Source organism: Brachypodium distachyon, chromosome 1, assembly GCF_000005505.3.
Source record: "Brachypodium distachyon strain Bd21 chromosome 1, Brachypodium_distachyon_v3.0, whole genome shotgun sequence".
In the NCBI taxonomy this organism is placed as follows: domain Eukaryota; kingdom Viridiplantae; phylum Streptophyta; class Magnoliopsida; order Poales; family Poaceae; genus Brachypodium; species Brachypodium distachyon.
The window spans coordinates 44,224,578-44,247,426 of NC_016131.3; the positions used below are offsets into that span (position 1 = coordinate 44,224,578).

Here is a 22,849-nt window from a genome sequence, read left to right on the forward strand (position 1 = left end):
CGTTCCACAGAACACATCATATGGATTTGTGTATTCAGACCAAGACAACTCTTGTCCGTTCCACAAAACACATCATATGGATTTGTGTATTCAGACCAAGACAACTCTTGTTCGTTTCTTGTGACTGATCATTCATATTAGATTAAGAATAAGTATAAAAGTCAAGGAAAAAATGAGATATATTATGGAACAAACGAAAAAAATGAGGTGTTATGTGAAACAGGATGAATACTTAATTTGACTAGATAAATAGCAAGATCTAGTCGTACATCTCTTGATATCTATACCAATCTAAAAAATACGGACCGTTCCCTTCACCGCCGTTTGTCAAACTTTCCAAAAAAAATTGTGGGCCCCCCAAGATTGCATGTATATTAGACCTAATAAGTAGGCTGGCCTGTTACTTGCACCGAATTGGACTGGAACCCACTCATCGGCATGCACGGAAGAATACATAAGCTTCAGATAACAACATGAACTGCCAAATATAAATATCCACCCATTTGTCGATCTATAAATATTTTTTAGAGCTTCCGATCGAGTACATGCTGCCGAGTACATACTACTGGCCAGCCCCAGTCTCGTCGACAGCCGGAAACTTCGTCCGCCTTAGCCGCAGATCGCTGCATCAGGTCGTGGACGTCGTCGCCAGCTGCCGGTTTGAGGCCAGGGGAGAGGCCGCCGCCGAGGAGGCCGTCCTCATGCGGATGCTGCAGGCACGCGCACGTATGCACCGATGATGGAGGTGATCTGTTATGCACGAGTTTACAAATGCCAATTTTATATCTCCTGAAAATAGCTTTTTTTAGAACTCCTGAAAATAGCTTTTGAACTTTGTGTTTTTTTTATGTATCCAAGAATTGAGTTAATTGTGTTGAAATTAATAAACCTCAATTGATCATGTTGTACTGGTTCAGATCAAGTGATACTCTTGCGGGTAGGACCGAGAGGCTGAGAGGCAATGCAGGTTGATTAATTTTCGTATTGCTTGAATTAGGAATATATAATGTACAAAAATCTGAATGCAATTGATGTTTGAGCCTTCGCAGAAATATGTTTGTAACATTGTATTTGTACCGCACGAGACAAGTCGGGGGAGTTGGTGTGACGAGAGGAAAAAAAGAAAAAAAAAATGCCATTGTTACGTGGGATCTATCAAAAAATACAAGAACATCCTGAATCTACCGGTGTTTGGTGCTTGTCAAAAAAGACCAAAGAGAAAAAAATTAATGCATATTTTTAAATGTATAATTTATTTTGTTGTGCCGTTGTAACGCATGGTCATTTTGACTAGTTCAATGAAAACGGGACATATATGTACATGTATGCAATCTCTACCTTCACCGTCCCATCTCCCATGCCCTTCCTCTGTCACCTCAAGATCAAACTTTAATCTGAATTTGGAAAAGTAGTTATCAGGGATGATGATTTTGGAGTTAGCGAATTTCTCTCTGTCTCGTATGGACGTATGGTTCCTATGACTACGGCCATAAACAAATGGCCAATTGAACGGGGAACGGACGCCCCACCCGATCATCACGCTCGCGTTTCTAGCTTGCATCGTCGTGGTTCTTGTACGCAGAACGACGTATCAGAGTCCCCGGCCTGCCCGGATAGCTCGGTCCCCTCCACGATCTCTCGGTCGTTCCCATGATCCCATCCCATGAGGCCATGACTTTCTCGCTGGACACTCCCTGTCCTCCCCTCGTCTCGGGGGCTGAAACTGTAACCACCGAGAATGGCCCAGGTGGACCCGCCATCTGCCTCTCTCGGACGCTGCGATTTGATCTCACGTTGTTTTCTCCAATTTTTTAGCGTCCCCTCCTCCAAATCTGGTCTCCGTTGGGCCATTCCTCTACGTCGGGTCGCTGTCTCGTCACCCTGGCGATGGGGGGCGCCGTTTCGGGCCCCGCGCGACGTGGACGGCACGCGGCGGTCGGCGGGCCGTACTACTCCACGGACGGATCGGGTCCCCTGGTCTAGTTTACGGCCCTCCTCGGCAAGTAGACCATTGTTGCTCTACACCGGCCTGCCTTTTCTAGATTCCTGCGCCGCGCGCGGAGCAGTCGCAGTCTCGCGATCGGGGAAGCCATGCGGCGCGCATGCACGGTGCCCGCGGGGCCATTGGCCGCCAAGTACGATCCTGCGTGCCGCGTGTCGTCGTGTTCCTGCGAATTATTGGTTGGGGCTAGGTTTGGGTTTTGGGTGTGTTTGATTGCTCCCACGGTACACTTGTACCAAATATTTGGTGTTTGTTTAGATGCTAGCCGAATGTTTTGGGCTATTTGTCATTTTTATTTCATTATTTTTATCTAAAATTAGCTAATTAATTCATGGAAACACAAAAGTTTGACCAATATTTTTGGCAACCAACCTTGGTAAGACAGCCCTCGGCTCAAACCAAACAAGATCTTGGACTCTCGTGGCACGTGGCTAGTCGTCTAACCTTGATGGTCGAGTGGAATCATAGCGGTGGCCCGGAAATCGGTGCAATTTACTACTCGGAGCTTGAACACTCAGTAAAAATCTAAAGAATCTAAAAGAAAAAGGTGCACAAAGTTTTATTTTAAAAATTGATCGGCGACTTTAGAAGAGAAAAAAAAACATACTATTAATATGTAAAATACTACTCCCTATGTTTGTTTATATGAGATGTTGAGCTTGGATTTAAGTCAAACTTCTTAGATTTTGATTAGGTTTATATTTTTTACCAACATCTACAACTCTAAATTAACTTTATTAAATCTATCATTATGTTTATCTTCATAGTATACATATTGGATATTGTAGACATTAATATATTTTCCAATAAACTTGATCGGACATTAAGACGCCAACTTAAAACAAATTAGAACGTCTTGAAAAATAGAGCTGGGGATTGAGCCCATTAATATTTTGTAGTTGATTTTTTTGTTTACAATGGATCTAGGATAATATAAAAAATTTTTACCATTTCAAACTAGGATAATATAAAAAAACATTTACAATGGATCTAACGATCTTAATTTTGCACTGAGATGTTGATATTTTGTCATAAAGGTTGGTCAAATTTGAAAAAGTTTGACCGTCAACTAAATTTATGAACACTGCATTTGGAAAAATAAGTACTCCCTCCGTCCTAAAAAGGATGTCGCAAATTTTCAAAATATGAATGTATCTAGATACATCCAAATTTAGACAAATTTCAAACATCCTTTTCCGGACGGAGGGAGTAGTATTATTTCACACACAGGAGAGGACCCTCTTTTCCCCAAAAAAAAAAGTTTGTATGGCACAATTTTTATTTTTATTTTTTGTTTTTCAGGAAACATAGTATAGTCAGACGCTCGTAAATACGAACGTGCACTCAGCTCTAGGAACGCATGCACACCCTACTTTTATGAGAACCTCTGAGAGATTGAGCCGGCAGATATTGAAATCGATGACTCTCCTTAGGAGGTTGCAACCCCTCCTTGTTGGAGGGGGATCTCCTACCGTGACTCTGGGAGAACATGTGGGGGTCTTTCAACATGTAGTTTTTTCTTTCCCTATAACGAAAATTTAAATACAAATAAACTTTTGAACGGGGCATACAAACTATATGCACTTTGTCATAAAGATAACTTCAAGACATCTCATATTGACATGTTTCATTTTTTACTCTTTTTTTATCCTGGCTTATGTCTTTTGTCCTATCTTGTTTCTAGCAGTCGTTCTTTCTTCTTCCTTTTTGTTTAGATAGCAGCCAATTCTTCCAGTAATGCAACATTACATTTTCTAGTTCATTTTAGCAAAACATCCACCGAAAAGTTACAACCAAAACGAAACGTATCATCGGAACTTCAGTCTTCTTTTTGGTGGAGTGGATTATCTAGGCCCTGAAACGACAAACAATTAAACAGGCCATGACCCATCAACATTCCCCAGCCCACATCCTAGATTCCTAGTGCGCTATACTCGTCTGGTGCACAAAAGGCTGCGGTCATTCCTGTAAGAACCAGAAGCAGTGCTCTCAAGGAGCATGGTAACCAACATTTTACCATATCACTCGGTACAAACTCAATACAATTATGATTGTCTGAATCCTCATAATAGGGTGGGATTAGACATGGCCAACCTAGTTGAGAACTATAGGAAGTGGTGAAAGAAGACCAAAGGGGCAACGATTTGAGAACTATAGGAAGGGTTATTGTTGGTGGTCCTCTCATGCTTGGTAACCAATATTGTATTTCACTATTCTACTCGGTTTAAGCTCAATGAATCCCCGTAAAGCCTCATTCGAATAATCCCATCCCGGTGGGGATCAAGAGGGATTATCGGGCCAGATTTCCTCCCCAATCCTCTCTAAACCATGTGTAACCGAAAGAATCCTATGGGGACTAGACATTCATCGAGAGCTACAAGAAGCGGTGAAGGAGACCAAAGAAGCAGCGCGATTCGACTGCTTCACCATGCACGTGTTCAATTTCCGTCATTCTCCCATCGCATTACTGCAAATGAGGGTTGTTTAACAGAAGTACATGCGTTTTCACCATCACCATGCATGGACAACGAAATTATCCATCAGCAGCAAGGTAACAATGCACTGAGAATGGCTTAGGCCAACAAGCTTTCACAACTAAGTACACATGAGCCTCAGGTACATAGTTGGCGCGAATGATACAAGTCGCAGGAGCGAAGAAACACTACACATAGCACTACGCTACAAGTCCAGTGCACACCCAAGCAAAGGGGAACAACTGCATACATGCACGGACAAGCCAGGTTAAACTGATCTGGTTACTACTATGGGATCATTCCAGTCAGTCAGTCTTGGAGTCTCCATCGTAACATGGCATCTTCTCTACGAAGGAGAGAGACTCCACTCATCACAAGGGGCGTCCTCAGGTGCGCCCCGTACTTTCAAGGCAACCTGTCGGGTGAAAAGAGTTAGACAGAGCCCCTGAATCTGTAAACGCCTTTTAGGAACATATGGTATTGTAGTAATTTTATAGTAGCATTAATCTAAAATTCCCAAGGAGGCAGAAAAGCGTTTTGTCCGGGACTCACGCTAGCTTCAGGGATATATCAGAACCGTCGTCATTGTCGTGCGAGCTCCCCGAATGCAATGCCGTCATCACAGATTCAGATGAGTGGACATCTTCAGTGGCAACGTTTTCAGTTTCGACAACAGTCATCTTGCCGGCCTTTGGCACCTGAGGCATCTACATCCAATCACACGAGCAGCACTTAAATTTGTGTTCCGCCGCCCCCACCAATTATAGAGAAACTAGAATGGTTGTTCGGATTGCATTTTTTAAAGATTGATTAAGTGCAGGATTACAGATGCAGCAAATATCTTCTTACTTGGCTTCTCAAGCGCAAATTTTCCTCTGCCACAAGTGTGCCCTACAAGAAAAACGAAATCTCATTATAAAATGTTCTTGAAGAAGTACACAGCGTTCTATTAACCAAATAATAATAATCATCTGGGGTAGAAATTTTGTGATGCTGGATGGTAAAACCAAAAGAGAAAAATGCAATCAAACAAAAATCCATCGGTTGCATGTGTGTTGAAATACTCATTTCTTCTGATTAATTGAATAAATTTCGAAAGCAAATAAAAAAAGTCCCACGTCCGAAAATCTACAGAGAAAGCACTGAGAAATTGCTGATAAGAATTTCATAATATGCGCAGTTACATTTCCAAGTATTGATGTGTAACATAACTGACAAGTTCCACCTTCCTCCCAGGAAAAGAAGGTTCTACTTTGACTTCACAAATAATAGTCAACGTACCTCTCTTGTTTAGCAAATCATGCTATTGTGACAACTTTTGGGAACTGATTTGTTGCGCACGACATGCACATATCTACTACATATGCATACATATTCATATGGATTTCTATCTCCAGCATACTACAAGGGCATGTACCACTAAGGTTCCCAATATTTATTTCCTACACGGCTACCAGTTGAGGTAAGTACCCACGGAACACATTTTACTCTGTTAGTTACATGCAAGTCTCATACTCCCTGCTGCCGGTAATACTTTTTCGAAATATTGCATGTATCTAGACACTTTTAAACATAGATACATTCATTTTGGGACAAAAATGAGACAAATAATATAGGTCGGAGGGAATATGGGACGGAGGGAGTATTAAATTGCAATTCAAGCTTATTAATTTCTTTCTTGAAAAGGGTTCCAAAACCAAAAACAATAAAAACAACCTAAAATAATAATAATAATAATAATAATAATAATAATAATAATAATAATAATAATAATAATAATACTCCAAAAGAAGCCACTGATTTGATAATTTGACTTGTGTCCAGAGTACAAAAAAGGACCTGGGTCATAGCTGTCCCCGGTTTCTAAGAACAGATTTTAAAAAGCAGTGGAGTTTACTCATTCCTCACCTTTTGTTGGAGCTCACTGATTTGTTGCATGAATTGTTGGTCCTGCAGAAACATATATATGTCGTGTGAAACGATTGACATTGTGTCTGGCAACCCAAACTAAACTTAAGAAGAATAAAAAGGGAGCCACCCTACCTTTGTACAAAGCACCCTCTGCAGTCCTGTTTCAAGATTCTTTTCCATCTGCTGCAATTCACCGACAGTTAACCCCTCAAGTTCCTCACCTCTCATATGTCTATGTAGATTATAGAACATGGCATCAGTAGTAAACAAGTTTTAAGTTAACACACAAAGCCAGGATCAAACAAAACATTACCTAAGCCGAAGACTTGCTTCTGCGAGTTGTTCATTCAAACTGTTGTACTTGTTGTGTTCTACCTGACAAGATCACATAGATGTCAGTACTAGCATATAAATTAGGCACAATGATAGAGTTTCTTATGAGATTTGTGCAAATTCAGATTGTCAGATCTGGAAATTCACAGTAAATGATTCGAAATTAATGAAATCTGGGCCTTTTGTTTCGGGCTTAGAACATGTCCAGTGGGCCATATAAAGAGGGCCCAAGCTGGAAGGATGAGCCAAATCATGAGCAGGGTCTACTAAGGAAATAATGATGAAGACAAATTTTCACCTCCAAATGTATGTCACCTGATCAATAATTCCAGAAGTGAAATTTGGTTTGGTGTACCCCTACAATGTATATAATACATGATAAATCACCCCTCTAGGTGGGTTCAAACTAACATGGCATATGTTCAGTCTGTTCTGAGCCAAATAGATGCTGATTGTGACTATGGCCTCTATTTGACTGATCTGACTTGACATTTCCCATGCACTTTCCTTTCCACTCTCTCACCCCCATTGTCAGCGGAGAAGATCTCACTACCGTATTTGCCACCATTGGCGAGCCAAGAGACACCGCCGCCATGCCAACAACGACCGACACAATGACGCGACCTCCCAGGCACCACAGTGGCTACGCAGCGGCCTTCTTACTCAAGTCCAGCCACTGCTCAGCTGCATCGAATCTCTGCCCACGGTGAGCCCCTAAAAAATTCCTCTTGCTCGTGCAATCCTCTCCTTCTATAGATTATTTACACTCACCCAATTTTGCTGATCCTAGCTTCGCCTCCACGTGCACCCACCGCAGCACATGTACCGTCCAAACCACACTATCATCGTCACCTTTGTTTCTTTCCGAAACCGAACCCTTGTTTCATGTTCACCATCACCTTCGACGACCCACGACCTATGTTTCTTCAGCGAGCTCGTTGTGGCGCTGTCCTTTGTTCCTTCCCACTGTTCTCCCTATGTTCTCTCTTTGCCTCAATTCTGCTCGTGCTTCCTTAGTGCTCACTAATTAATCATAGTCTTCGTTGGGTTCTTCTCGCCGTTGATTGGAATGAGAGAGATGGTGAGACTTGAGGAAGAAGAAGGCGGCGTAGGTGCTACAGTACTTAGCAGCATTGTCCCGGTCATCTTGTCATGATGGTACACTACTCTTGATCCAGTGACATACACTTGAGGGTGAAAATTGGACTTCTTTCCGTGAAATATAGAAGACAACATAGACTTCCTGGTACCGTCGTGCGCATTATATCCCTATTTAGTTTGTTTTCCATGCAACTAAGTGACAGCGCACCGTAAATATTTTGATTAACATCGAACTTATTTATGATCGGCAAAGGACATTAATTTTTATTAGAAAAGAAGATGTCATAAACATTTTGCTCCGTAGATTCTATATAAAAAGGATAGCTAGATTGCTCGGCATACGTTTAAATCAATTGAAGGTTGCCTCCTGGCCTGTGGCTTGGCAAACCGGCCTCCAGTCGGCCTGGGCGAGGCCGAGTGGGCCTAATCGGCTTGGGCCAAGCCGATTAGCTCCAGTAGGCCAGGCCCAGGTCGAGGGTGTATTATTTTTAATAAATTATTTTCAATAATGATTAAATAATTCGTATTATTTAAAAAAAATAGCCATGGTTTTGGCATGCCAATGCTATTTGTCATTTTTTATTTTATTTTTTAAAAGTTGGCTAATTCATGGACAAAAAAGTTTGACCACCAGCAGCTGAGGTGCTCTGGGGAGATCGGAGGATGCTGTACTTGAGAAAATGACTCTGGAAAGAGAGATGGATGAGTTGCTCTATAAGGAGGAGATGATGTGGCTTCAGCGGTCACGTATCGCGTGGCTTTGGGAAGGGGACAAAAACACAAGTTTTTTTCACAAGAAGGCTGTGTGGCGTGCTAAGAAGAATAAAGTTGAAAAGCTCCGGAAGGAGGATGGTGAATGGGAGGAGGACGGGGAGGAGATCGGGCGCATGGCGAGGTCCTTTTTTCAGGAACTTTATACTCGTGATCCTGCTGTTGACCCGAGTGAGATTGTGCACTTATATGATCACGTCATTACTGAAGCTATGAACGAGGATCTGTGCAAACCGTTTACTGACAAGGAGATCAGCGATGCCCTTTTCCAGATTGGACCCTTAAAGGCACCTGGGCCGGACGGCTTCCTAGGCAGGTTTTTTCAACGGAATTGGGAAGTGCTTGGGAGGATATTACGAAGGCAGTATGTAGATTCTTTGAGGGTGGAGTGATGGAGGAAGATGTAAATGATACGGCCATTGTGCTTATTCCAAAAAAGGGTGATCCGGAGACGTTGAAGGATTTCAGACCTATTAGTCTCTGCAATGTGATCTACAAGATTGTGTCCAAGTGCTTGGTGAACCGACTACGTCCGCTGTTGGGGGATATCATCAGCCCCGAACAGAGTGCCTTTGTCCTGGGCCGGATGATCACTGATAATGCTCTAATAGCATTTGAATGTATACATGCCATGCAAAAGAACAATGATGAACGTGGGGAATTCTGTGCATACAAGCTTGACTTGGAAAAAGCTTATGATCGAGTGGATTGGGGGGCGTTGGAGGCATGGTGAGGCTGGGCTTTCATCGCACATGGATACAGTGGACTCTTCAATGTGTCGCCATTGTACGCTCCACGGTGCGCCTCAATGGGGAGCAGCTTCAGGCGATCTCCCCAATGCATGGTCTTCGCCAAGGTGATCCTTTGTCACCCTACCTCTTTCTATTTGTGGATGATGGCTTATCTTGCATCTTGAAGCACAAAATTGAAACTGAACGTATGGATGATCTGAGAATCTGTCAAGGAGCGCCGGGTATCTCGCATTTGCTCTTTGCGGATGATAGCTTGTTGATGTTTCGAGCCACGGCAGAGCAAGCTTTGCAAGTCCAGGAGGTGCTAACCTTGTTTGAGAAGAGCACTGGGCAACTGTTGAGTGCGAGTAAGTGCTCCATAATGTTTGGCCGTTCTTGCACGTCAGACAATCAACAAGTTGTGAAGGAAATTTTGCAAGTTGAGAAGGCTGGGTTTGAGGAGAAGTATTTGGGACTGCCTATGCCAAACGGAAGAATGAAGAATGATCAGTTCAAAGGCATAAAGGATAAGTTCAATAAACGCATGTCTGATTGGTCTGAGAAGTACTTGTCGGCAGGAGGGAAGGAGGTGTTGATCAAATCAGTGTTGCAGGCTCTTCCTACTTATGCCATGGGAATTTTCAAGTTTTCAGCCGGGCTATGTGAAGACCTATCTCACTTGGTGAGGAATTTTTGGTGGGGAGACGAAGAAAATGATCGCAAGATTCATTGGTTAGCTTGGGACAAGATAACTGTCCCGAAGAGCTTCAGAGGCATGGGGTTTAGGGACTTCAGAGCTTTTAATCAGGCGTTGCTTGCACGTCAAGCCTGGAGGCTTATCCATGAGCCGAACAGCCTGTGCGCGAGGTTGTTGAAGGCATGTTACTACCCGGCTGGACAAATACATGATACTGTCTTCAGCTCGGGGGGATCGGCGTCGTGGCAGGGCATTGTGCATGGCTTGGAGCTAGTGAAAAAGGGCATGATCTGGAGAGTTGGTACGGGCGAGAAAGTGCATATTATCCGGGACAACTGGCTTGCTCGGGACGATGCCCTTAAAATTTCTGGATATATTCCAGAAACGCACGAGGAGGAAGTTTGTCAGGGACCTTATGGTGGAGGGCGAGAGAAGATGGGACGAGGCTGTGGTCAATGAGTTTTTCTGGCCACATGATGCAAAGCTGATCCTGCGCCTGCAAATTCCACAAGGTCAGGTGGAGGACAGGATCGCTTGGCACTATGACAAGCTTGGGATTTTTTCTGTTAGGAGCACCCATCGCCTGGCGATCCGCGACCGCTTGCAGATACAGAATCCTGGTTCCTCGAGTTCTACCACCGATGGAAGTCGCAAACACTGGAAGGTTCTTTGGTTGGCTCGGGTTCCCCCAAAGGTTAGGGTTTTTGCTTGGAGGCTGGCGCGCAATGCCCTAGCTACCCAGAAGAACAGGCAACGGCGGGGAATGGAGGTGCTCGCGACCTGCAATATTTGTGGGCGGGAGGAGGAGGATGAACATCATGCTGTGATTGGCTGTACAAAGGCGCGAGCACTCCGGGATGAGATGCGCCAGCACTGGGAGCTGCCACCAGAGGACAAGCTGGGGAGAGGCCCTGAGTGGCTCCAGCTGCTCCCCTATGGATCATCGAAGGAGATGCGCGCTCACCACTTGATGTTGTTCTGGCAAGCGTGGCACCTCTGCAATAACGTCATTTTGGAGATGGGAAGGCATCGATTGTCGGCAGTGCTCAGTTCCTTGTTAATTACTTGGAGTCGTTGGGTAATCTCCGGCTTAAACCAGCAGATGTGAAGGGCAAGTCCTTGGAGAGTAGGGAGCGTTTGAAGGGAGTTCATAAGCCTAGTTTTCGTTCTAATAGGGGTGTAGATGGTACTGCTGAGTGCCCTAAGCCGCCCCAAGACTTTGCTGAGCTCCAGAATTTTGCTTTTAATGTGACCCTTAATCGTTAGTAAAGCTCCCTATTCCAGCGCGAAAAAAAAAGTTTGACCAATATTTTTAATATTTTTGGCAACCAACTTTTTCTCGGCTCAAACCAAACAAGACCTTAGACCCTCGTGGGGTGTGGTTAGTCGTCCAACCTCGTGAACGCGATGGTCGAGTGGAATTATAGCGGTGGCCCAAGAATTTAGTGCAATTTACTACTCGGAGCTCGCACACTCAGTAAGAGTCTAAAAAATCTAAAAGAAAAAAGGTGCAGAAAGTTTCATTTTGTAAATTGATCGGCGACTTCGGAGGAGAACAAAAAAACGTACTATAAATATGTAAAATACTACTCCCTGCGATCCTAAATTGTTGTCAAAATATTACATGTATCTAGACACTTTTTAAGAATAGATACATCCATATTTTAGCAAATTTGAGTCAAGAATTTAGGATCAGAGGGAGTACTCCCTATGTTTGTTTATATGAGACGTTTAGCTTCGATTTAAGTCAAACTTATTAAATTTGATTATGTTTATAATTTTTTTTACCAACATCTACAACTATAAATTATTATTATGTAAAAATCTATCGTTATATTTATCTTCATAGTATACTTATTTGATATTCTAGGCATACATTAATATATTTCCCAATAAACTTGATCGGACATTAAGACGTTCGACTTAAAAAAAAATTAGAACTCTTAAAAAAGAGAGCTGGGGATTTGCTAATTTAAAATGTGACGAGAATTGAGTCCATTAATATTTTGTAGTTCAATTTTTTGTTTTAGTTTCACAATGTGTCATCTAAAGTTCGACCAAGATTATAACAAAAAAGGTTCAAGGATATAACATTTCAAACTAGGATAATATTAAAAAAATCAATGGATCTAACGATCTTAATTTTGCACCGAGATGTTAATATTTTGTCATAAAGGTTGGTCAAATTTGAGAAAGTTTGATCATGGACTAAATTTATGAACATTACATTTTGAAAAATAAGTAGTATTATTTCACACACGGGAGGGGACCCTCTTTTTTTTTTTTTAAAGTTTGTATGCCACAATTTTTTTTTTGGGAACATAGCATAATCGCACACGCTCGTAAATACAAACGTACATTCAGCTCTACAAACGCACGCACACCCTAACTTTACGAGAGCTTATGAGAGACTAAGCCGGCAGATTTTGAAATCGACGACTCTCCTTAGGAGGTTGCAACCCCTCACTGTGGGAGGGGGATCTCCTAGTGTGACACGTGGAGTGCTCTTTTTTTAGGAAAGTTAGGAGGTGCTCAGCTATTGGATTAAGAAGAGAACAAACAAATTTACAGACTGAACAAGCAGTCAAAGAACAAAAAGGAAACCTGAAAAACGAAAAGATCTGATACTGCTGAAGCCTCACTTAGGAGGTGGGAGGCTAATCTCATCTCTGATTAGCGCCGTACTCTTTGTGCAGTTAAGCTTTTTTGGTCAAAAACTCTTCTATTTCTATCTTTCCAAATGTTCCACACAATATATGAAGCGAGTGAGATGATCTTCTTTTTTTTCATTGCATTTTGGAGCAGTTTTGAGTCTTTTCCACCACCCCTTAATTGAACTGGAAGCCGCAACATGCTGGAGCAATGGTTGATCAGCAGAAAAGTTATGCCAAACCTCCTTGGAGAAGGAACATCTGAGCCCCATATGAGCAGCTGATTCAATCTCCTGATAGCACAATTTGCGAGTCCCATCATGCTGCCAATTTCTGGCCATCAATCTGTGGACGGTCCAAGTCTGTTCTGAATCAAAAGCCACATGAAAAACTGAACCTTGCGTTCAGCTTTAATCTTCCAACTTTTGCAAGCTGTTGCTGCTTCAAATTGCCTAGAAATTGCACCTCATATGCGGATTTGCTGAGTATGATTTACGGAGTGCTATGGGAGAACATGTGGGTTCAAGAGGTAGTTTTTTTCTTTCCCTATATCGAAAATTTAAATACAAATAAACTTTTGAACGGGGCATGCAAACTATATGCACTTTCTCATGAAGATAACGTCAAGACATCTCATATTGACATGTCTCGTTTTTTACTTTTTTTATCCCGACTTATGTCTTTTGTCCTATCTTGTTTCTAGCGGTCGTTCTTTTTCTTCTTCTTTTTAATCCCGTAATTATCTTGTTCTGCGCACGTGGTGTTTATTTTTAGATGGTAGCCAAAGTTCACCTAATCAAACTTTTGATACTAACCAAAAATTTAGTAATTGTTTAATAGCAGCCAATTCTTCCAGTTAAACGGCATTACATTTTCTACTACTTTCTCTGTTTCATATTAAATGACTTTTTATTACATGTATCTAAACATTTTTAGACATAGATACATCCATATTTGGACAAATTTGAGTCACTTAATATGTGACGGAGGAAATAGTTCATTTTAGCAAAACATCCAGCGAAAATTTTACAACCAAAACAAAACGTATCCTCGGAACTTCAGTCCGTCCGCGGAAAACGGTTTATGTGGTGGAGCGGATCATCTAGGCCCTGAAACGGCAAACAGTTAAACATGCCATGGCCCGCCAACATTCCCCAGCCCATATCCTAGATTCCTAGTGCGCTACACTCGTCTGGTGCACAAAAGGCTGCGGTCGGTCTAGCCCAAGTTTCTTCTACAAGTAAACTGCACCACTATAGCAGCTTGTTTATTCTTGTAAGAACTAGAAGCACTGCTCTCAAGGAGCATGGTAACCAACATTTTACCTTCACACAAAAAATAAACCCAACATTTTACCATATCACTCTCTACAAACTCAATACAATTATGATTGTCTGAATCCTTGTAATAGGGTGGGATTAGACATGGCCAACCCAGTTGAGAACTACAGGAAGTGGTGAAGAAGACCAAAGGGGCAACGATTTGACCGAATGGTAGCGAAGCGGGGTACGTTAGGTGGCCCTCTCATGCTTGGTAACCAATATATTCTCCGTTTAAGCTCAATGAATCCCCGTAAAGCCTCATTCGATTAATCCCATCCCGGTGGGGATCAAGAGGGATTATCGGGCCGGATTTCCTCCCCAAATCCCTGTTGTAAAATGAATCTGTGTGTTCTAATCCATTGAACGATGATCATATATATACAAGGGGAAGGGACACCAATACATGCATTGGTGTCCCAAGTTTTGGGCATTCGCGTCCCAATTTTGGCAAAATTGGGACACGAACCGTTACATCATTAACTCTCTAATTAACTATTAATTAGCTAATAATTAATCATAAATAATTATTCTCAACAATCCCTTCCCAATCTTCTCTAAACCATGTGTAACCGAACGAACCCTAAGGCCTAGTTCGGTTATGCCCATATCCACCGGGATTGATGCAATTTTAGTTCAATTTCTCCCTAATCCCTGTCAATCACTGCAGAGATTGTTGCGACCGAACTAGCCCTAATGGGGTGGGACTAGACATTCATCAAGAGCTACAAGAAGAAGCGGTGAGGAAGACCAAAGAAGCAGCGATTCGACCGCTTCACCATGAGGCCTAATTTGGTTGCACCATTCCCGACAGGTTATAGAGTGGATTGAGGGGAAATTGAACTAAATTTGATCCACTCCCCATTGATCCCCGCCGAGAATGGTAGATCCGAACGGGCCCTAAGCGGCTTCAATTCAGGTCGTTCACCCATCGCAATATTGCAAATGAGGATGGTTCAAGATAAGTACATGCGTTTTCACCATCACCATGCATGGACAACAAAGTTTTCACCATCACCATGCATGGACAACAAAATTATCCATCAGCAGCAAGCTAGGTAACAATGCACTGAGAATGGCTTAGGCCAACAAGCTTTCACAACGAAGTACACATGAGCCTTAGGTACATAGTTTGCACGAATGATACAAGTCGCAGGAGCGAAGAAACACTACACATAGCACTACGCTACAAGTCCGGTGCACACCCAAGCAAAGGGGAACAATTGCATGCATGCACGTGACAATGACGAGCCAGGTTAAACTGATCTGGCTTCTACTATGGGATCATTCCAGTCAGTCTTGGAGTCTCCATCGTAACATGGCATCTTCTCTACGAAGGAGAGAAACTCCACTCATCACAAGGGACGTCCTCAGGTGCGCCCCGTACTTTCAAGGCAACCTGTCGGGTGAAAAGAGTTAGACAGAGCCCCTGAATCTGTAAACGCCTTTTAGGAACATATGGTATTGTAGTAATTTTATAGTAGCATTAATCTAAAATTCCCAAGGAGGCAGAAAAGCGTTTTGTCCGGGACTCACGCTAGCTTCAGGGATATATCAGAACCGTCGTCATTGTCGTGCGAGCTCCCCGAATGCAATGCCGTCATCACAGATTCAGATGAGTGGACATCTTCAGTGGCAACGTTTTCAGTTTCGACAACAGTCATCTTGCCGGCCTTTGGCACCTGAGGCATCTACATCCAATCACACGAGCAGCACTTAAATTTGTGTTCCGCCGCCCCCACCAATTATAGAGAAACTAGAATGGTTGTTCGGATTGCATTTTTTAAAGATTGATTAAGTGCAGGATTACAGATGCAGCAAATATCTTCTTACTTGGCTTCTCAAGCGCGAATTTTCCTCTGCCAGCAGTGTGCCCTACAAGAAAGACGAAATCTCATTATAAAATTTTCTTGAAGAAGTACACAGAGTTCTATTAACCAAAACAATGTCGGTCGAGGGAGTACTATTAAATTGCAATTCAAGTTATTAATTTTTTTTCTTGAAAAGGGTTCCAAAAGAAAAAACAATAAAAACAACCTAAAATAATAATGATAAGTACTCCAAAAGAAGCCACTGATTTGATAATTTGACTTGTGTCCAGAGTACAAAAAAAGGACATGGGTGTCCCCTGTTTCTAAGAACAGATTTTAAAAAGCAGTGGAGTTTACTCATTCCTCACCTTTTGTTGGAGCTCACTGATTTGTTGCATGAATTGTTGGTCCTGCAGAAACATATATATGTCGTGTGAAACGATTGACATTGTGTCTGGCAACCCAAACCAAACTTAAGAAGAATAAAAGGGAAGCCACCCTACCTTTGTACAAAGCACCCTCTGCAGTCCTGTTTCAAGATTCTTTTCCATCTGCTGCAATTCACCGACACTCAACCCCTCAAGTTCCTCACCTCTCATATGTCTATGTAGATTATAGAACATCGCATCAGTAGTAAACAAGTTTTAAGTTAACACACAAAGCCAGGATCAAATGAAACATTACCTAAGCCGAAGACTTGATTCTGCGAGTTGTTCATTCAAACTGTTGTACTTGTTGTGTTCTACCTGACAAGATCACATAGATGTCAGTACTAGCATATAAATTAGGCACAATGACAGAGTTTCTTATGAGATCTGTGCAAATTCAGATTGGCAGATCTGGAAATTCACAGTAAATGATTCGAAATTAATGAAATCTTGGCCTTCTGCTTCGGGCTTAGAACATGTCCAGTGGGCCAGTTAAATAGGGCACAAGCTGGAAGGATGAGCCAAATCATGAGCAGGGTCTACTCAGGAAATAAGGATGAAGATTAATTTTCACCTCCAAATGTATGTCACCGGATCAATAACCCCAGAAGTGTTTTGGTGTGGTGTACCCCTACAATGTATATAATACATGATAAATTCTAGGTGGGTTCAAACTAACATGGCATATGTTCTGGCTCTTCTGAGGCAAATAGATGCTGATTGTGACTATGGCCTCTATTTGACTGATCTGACTTTGCATTTCCCATGCACTTCCCTTTCCACTCTCGTCCCCATTGTCAGCGGAGAAGATTTCACTACCGTATTTGCCACCATCGGCGACCCAAGAGACACCGCCGTCATGCCAACAACGACCGACACAATGATGCAACCTCCCAGGAACCACAGTGCCTACGCAGCTGCCTTCTCACTCAAGTCCAGCCACTGGTCTGCTGCACCGAATCTCTGCCCACGGTGAGACCCTCCAAAATTCCTCTTGCTTGTGCAATCCTCTCCTTCTGTAGATTATTTACACTCACCCAACTTTGCTGGTCCTAGATTCGCCTCCACGTGCACCCACCGCAGATACCGTGCGACCACACTATCCTCGTCACCTTTATTTCATCTTATTTTTTCGAAACCAAACCCTCGTTTCATGTTCACCATCACCTTCGACGACCCACGACCTATGCTTCTTCGGAGAGCTCGTTGTGGCGCCGTCCTTTGTTCCTTCCCACTGTTCTCCCTATATTCTCTCTTTGCCTCAATTCTCCTCGTGCTTCCTTAGTGCTCACTAATCATAGTCTTCGTTGGGTTCTTCTCGCCGGTGATGGAATGAGAGAGATGGGTGAGACTTGAGGAAGAAGAAGGCGGCGTAGGTGCCACAGTGCTTAGCACCATTGTCCTGGTCATCATGTCATGATGGTACACTACTCTTGATCCAGTGACATACACTTGAGGGTGAAAATTGGACTTCTTTCCGTGAAATATAGAGACAACGTAGACTTCCTGGTATCCCTATTTAGTTTGTTTTCCATGCAATTAAGTGACAGCGCACCGTAAATATTTCGATTAACGTCGAACTTATTTATGATCGGCAAAGGACATTATTTTTTATTAGACAACTAGAAAAGAAGATGTCATAAACTTTTTGCTCCGTAGATTCTATATAAAAAGAATAGCTAGATTGCTCGGCATACATTTAAATCAATTGAAGGTTGCTGATCTGATTTCCCCAGGTTCTTCGAATGAGTACTATACTTGTCAATGATCTCGTTCATACTGTTTCACCAAAATAAAATCATATCAGTATTTGCACAAAGCTACTGTCTATCAGGAAATTAATCATATCAGTATTCATCCTCGAAAAAAAATCATGAAAATAAATAACATAATAGTAACGCAATCAAACTTGTAGCTGGAAAAGTGTTTGAGGTACCTAGACCAACATAAAAGCTGCAATATTGATCAGAGGCATATCATATTTACAGTATCATGTACTATTAAATTAATTTAAATGTACATAAAGGAGGAATAGCCTGCAAATCATATACAGTCAATAGTGTGAGAATAAGTACCAACTGAAACAATTAGATAAATTGCAAACCAATAGATCCAATGGTATACACAACAGTCAATAGATTTCTTAAGCAGTCGTCTTTCTTAAGCTAACCATCTATTTTATTGTATACACAACAGCAGTTTCTCAATTTAGTTGTTGAGGTTCGTAGAGTGCCAAGGAAAGAGGTTTCAAGAAGAAAACAAAGCAGTCATATCCACTATGTAGGATAACACTATTGGTTCTTGAATTAGTTTAGATGGCATGCTAAATAAAAGACACATATATATGTTCAGAAAAAAGGATGAACAAAAATAGATGGCGTTCTAATTAAGATGTTAAACTCTTTGGATTGTCCCAGAGTCAATTTATAAGATGTACAAGGTCACTGGGATAATGCACTACTACTTTATCTTCCTTCAAGGTCACTGAACTCATTTTGAGTGTATCGATCTTCTATGAATCAATGAATGGACCGAGCTTCAGTACTCCTTCAACTTGAAACATGAATCTCCAGCGAAGAAAAGGAGATTGAAGGCCACAATTGATGCTCCTTACCATGTATTACATTGCACGAGAACTATACCATTAGATTCGTATTATAAAGAATTTTTTAATGATAATTTTTATCATATACTCCCTCCGTCCCATATTAAGTGACTTTATATATATTACATGTATCTAGATGCTTTTTAGGCATAGATACATTCATATTTGGGCAAATTTGAGTTACTTAATATGGGACGGAGGGAGATTCGTTAGTAAAATCGGTGATCCAGGAAATATATGCGTGTGCCTTGTAGATCACCTGGAAGTTGGGAGTATAAATCAGATGCTATCTATTGTGCGTACAGTCCAGCAAACTCGATAGCATGCATCTAATACACTAAAAAGCTGCAGATGGGATATTTGTATCTAAATTACTACTACTATAATAAGCATGGCGGCCACGCATATAATCACATAAATACCTCTTACTAGTGTAAGCATTGTGTCATCAGGAAGAACTACTGGATAGAAATACCTTAATTATACGTGTTTTGATTATGAAGTGTTTAAGGTGAACCCACAATTAAACAAAGAATTTCATTGTTCTATATATGATCGATTCAATCATTCAACAAATTATCCATCCAAGTGCACAAGTTTAGTGTTCTTCCAGTAGTTCAGAGATCTCAGATCTCTTCTCATTAAGTACATTAATAACACATCATCGTGTAGCGCACACAATTAGGACTCAAGGAAAACAATCATAAGAAAAGGCACATGAATATTGTTTTTAAATCAAAGATAGATGCCTTTCCTACCCGCAAAAAAAAAAAGATAGATGCCTTTCCTACTATCTAGACTAACAACTGTTTAATATGCATATATACTGCATCAACTGTGTACCCTCACTTGCAAAGAAATCCCAACCGCACATTCCGTTGCAACAATTAGCCAAAGACACTCGCATAATTTTAACGTTCGTTTAAAGTGCACCCTGAATCCTGAACCGCAGAACGACGTGCCCTTGGATATGATGATCATGGAACATGCAAGGCCACGTATCCTCTCGGTACTTGAAATGTTATTTTTCTCTTTCAGATCGAACCACAAACCGCAGAACACAAAATCCCATAAAGGTATAGGAGTCCAAACTGGAGCACTAAAATAGCTATATCTACGGCTGCACAGAACACGAGAGACCTCAGGGAATGCACGTATGCATACGGGCATGCCACCACCACATAAAATCACAGGTACGTACGGGCGTGCACGATTAGAAGAGAGACCGCAATTCTAACGCGCGTGCCGCCGATCCAGCGAGAGATGGGAGTTTATTTTTACCGATGCGAAAACCGGTGCCGCTAAGGAACCGGGCAATAGAGTGTTCCCCGCATAAAAACAAGCGCGCGTAAACACAAAGCAAAAGATGGGAAGATCGATCGATCGATCTGGTCCTGTTCCTGTACTACAGTGAAAAAATTCCCCACTTCTCCGGAAGGCAAGGAGCCGGCTTCGGAAATCCAGCCGGAATTGGATCGAAAAAATGGATCGTTGTTCCACAAGTAGAAAGTATACTATATTGAGTGGTGTTCCGTAGCATGACATGATGATATCACGAGTTGAGAGCCAAATCTACGCCCTCGAGATGGAGGAGGAATTAGTGATTGCTGTGCGGGAAACCCTAGTGCAGCGAAGGATCCAGAATCCCCACCGAGGCGGGGGCGCTCGAGGGGGAGACGCAGATCTAACAGAAGAAAGCAAACGAGAAGAGAAGCGATAATACATAAAAGGCACGCGCATATGTGAGATCGGATGAGGCGAGAAACGGGGAAGAAGATAGCGAGAGCGTGTATAGCATACGTGCCTGGAGCTGGCGAACTGGGAGAGCTTGCCGGTGGAGGAGAAGACGACGAGCGCGACGTCGGCGTCGCAGAGCACGGCGAGCTCCTCGGCCTTCTTGAACAGCCCGCGCCGCCGCTTGGAGAAGGTCACCTGCCGCGCCGCCGCACTCTCTATCCGCCGTATCTCCCGCCTCTCCCGCGCCATATCGATCCCCCACTCGAGGCCTCAAACCCAATCCCTCGCCGCCGTGCGCCGCCCTGCGCTCCTCACCCGCACGAACAAAGGAGAAGTACTCGTAGCAGATTTAGACTGCACTGTGCGCGTGTGCGCGTAGTATATAAACGGCGACTGGAGGACTCGCCAAAGGAAAGGGGGAGAGGAAGGGAGGGGGACGGGACGGCGCTCCCATTGGCGAGGGGGAACAGTAAGCAGATGGCCAATAAACAAACCGGCCGGGGTCTCGATCCGCCACTTGGCCGCATCGTATCGGTCCTTGTTTATGCCCCGCAAAAGAAAATATCCGCGCACGGCCACACGGACCTCTCCTCTCTCGGCTATACTACGGTTTTTGGAGCTAGTAAAAGCCGCGGCCTCGGCTTCCTGATAAGGAAAGGTGTCGAGGTGGGTGGAGGCGGCGGAGGGGAACAGTACTGGCCGTGGCAGGCCGCGCGTGGGCGTATGCGCGCGGCCGCCGGGATTCCCTGTTCCGGCGCCCAACCCTGTGGCTCCGCCTGTGCGTGCTGCTCGGCCGGACCTGAAATAGATAGGTTCGTGGAACGAGTCGGGCTCGGGCTCGGGTCGGTGTTGGGTTCAAGTAAGTGGCCACGACGGATTCTTGGCATCAAAACCAAACGTGTGGCCACGGCAAGATTGGCAAGGCGGAATCAAAGCCAGCTGAGCTAATAAAAGAGGACGTACGATCGAGTGGGGGGAGGCTGGCTTTGCTGGATGGAGCTCTCTTATTAATAATCGCGTTTCTGTAGGCTGGTTTTGATTGATTTGGACGTTGGAGTGGGACGCGTCGTGGCGTGGGAGGGGGGAAAAGCAGGACGACGACGAGTTGACGGATGAATTGCAGGGATTCGTGGGTGCAGGTTTTTTCTGTGTGTGTCACCTCTTTGGCTGTGAATGGTGCTACTATTGCTGCCGCAGTGTTTCGCCATTGGCCTGTGAGGCGCGTGGAACTGTAGAGGAATAGGGTGAATGTCTGGAGGAGCTTTCACGCACTCTCAATCTCTCACGGGGGGTGGAGCCCTGCAATCACGGGGGGCCGTCTTGTAAGTGGAGATTCACTTTACAGATTGGTTTTCTTCTTTTGTTTCCCGAATTTAGGTTAGAGGTATATGGTCTCTGTGTTTCTAGCTAGGCATCATGCTGCTTTTCTGCGATAACGATTGGTCGAGGCGACCCTTCTCGCATAAAGGATTTAGGGTATGTTCGAATTTGTTTTTCTTATAGAAAAAAAGCCACTTACCTGCAAAAAAAAAGCCACTTGATATCAAACAAAGGTGAGGCTGGAAGACCCCACTAGAGGTGTGCGGCCCATGCTTACATCTGAGGACAGGATGCAGCATCAAAATTACAACCAAGTCCTCTTGAGACACGCATACACATACCCGTGCCTGATTCAGAGTGACAAGTTGTCATCGATGAACAATCACCATGATTCCATGATGTGCCACCTCCAAGCAACACGGTGAATCGGAGACAAGGCCTCCAATTGATTCTTAGGAAGACGAGGTAGCCGACACGAATATGTTGGTTTGGGATTGGTGGGGGAGGGGCGGTGTCAGGATGCCGGTGGGTAACCCATACCTGTTGCCCGACCCATTACTCGGAGCAATGGGCGGGTATGGGGAAAGTTTGTTTGCCCACAATAATTCTTCGGGGTAGGAGCGGGTATGGACAATACCCATACTTGTTGATTGGCGTCCGCCTCCAATGACCTCTGCACCACAACGACGCCGCCTCCCTCCTCTACACCAAGCGACACCCGCCTCCAACTCTCCCTCGCCTGCGCTCTTGCTCCTCCCATCTCCGGCCCCCTCCCCCTCCATGAATCCCCTTCCTTGATGCGCCGTAGAGGCGGAGGAAGGGTAAAGGTGTGGCGTCTGATTTTTGACGTGCTACGGGAGCCAGGAGGGAGGCAGGAAGCTAATTCTGCTGACAGCGGCCGAATCGGGGAGAATGCATGCGGCTTAGGTCGGGAACGAGTGGAGCAATTGTGGATTAC

At 43.5% G+C, this 22,849-nt stretch overlaps 2 protein-coding genes across 3 annotated transcripts; both read right to left on the minus strand.

Moving 5' to 3' along the window:
* Positions 1–4,560: 4,560 nt before the first annotated feature.
* LOC100821772 (MADS-box transcription factor 55-like) lies at positions 4,561–8,379 on the minus strand. The gene is made up of 8 exons (XM_003560869.4): positions 8,366–8,379; positions 8,164–8,224; positions 6,701–6,762; positions 6,520–6,619; positions 6,385–6,426; positions 5,326–5,367; positions 5,029–5,183; positions 4,561–4,891 (listed from the first exon to the last, which is right to left on the minus strand). The coding sequence occupies exons 1-8, from the start codon at positions 8,377–8,379 to the stop codon at positions 4,882–4,884; spliced, it is 486 nt and encodes a 161-aa protein (XP_003560917.2). The 3' UTR covers positions 4,561–4,881.
* Positions 8,380–15,026: 6,647 nt separating this feature from the next.
* On the minus strand, positions 15,027–21,049 carry VRT-2 (MADS-box transcription factor 55). Of its 2 annotated transcripts, none has more exons than XM_010229553.3 (8): positions 20,639–21,049; positions 17,927–18,008; positions 16,486–16,547; positions 16,305–16,404; positions 16,170–16,211; positions 15,824–15,865; positions 15,527–15,681; positions 15,027–15,389 (listed from the first exon to the last, which is right to left on the minus strand). In XM_010229553.3, the coding sequence occupies exons 1-8, from the start codon at positions 20,818–20,820 to the stop codon at positions 15,380–15,382; spliced, it is 675 nt and encodes a 224-aa protein (XP_010227855.1). In that variant the 5' UTR covers positions 20,821–21,049; the 3' UTR covers positions 15,027–15,379.
* Positions 21,050–22,849: the final 1,800 nt, after the last annotated feature.

Excerpts from the sequence above, each read along its gene's own strand:
- LOC100821772 (XM_003560869.4), bottom strand. Across the intron at positions 6,620-6,700 it reads GAAGCAAGTCTTCGGCTTAG|ACATATGAGAGGTGAGGAAC; the intron begins GTAATGTTTTGT and ends TAATCTACATAG. Across the intron at positions 6,427-6,519 it reads AGAGGGTGCTTTGTACAAAG|GACCAACAATTCATGCAACA; the intron begins GTAGGGTGGCTC and ends ATGTTTCTGCAG.
- VRT-2 (XM_010229553.3), bottom strand. The coding sequence starts at position 20,820 with ATGGCGCGGGAGAGGCGGGAGATACGGCGGATAGAGAGTGCGGCGGCG. Across the intron at positions 16,405-16,485 it reads GAATCAAGTCTTCGGCTTAG|ACATATGAGAGGTGAGGAAC; the intron begins GTAATGTTTCAT and ends TAATCTACATAG. Across the intron at positions 15,866-16,169 it reads TCAGTGAGCTCCAACAAAAG|GGCACACTGCTGGCAGAGGA; the intron begins GTGAGGAATGAG and ends TCTTTCTTGTAG.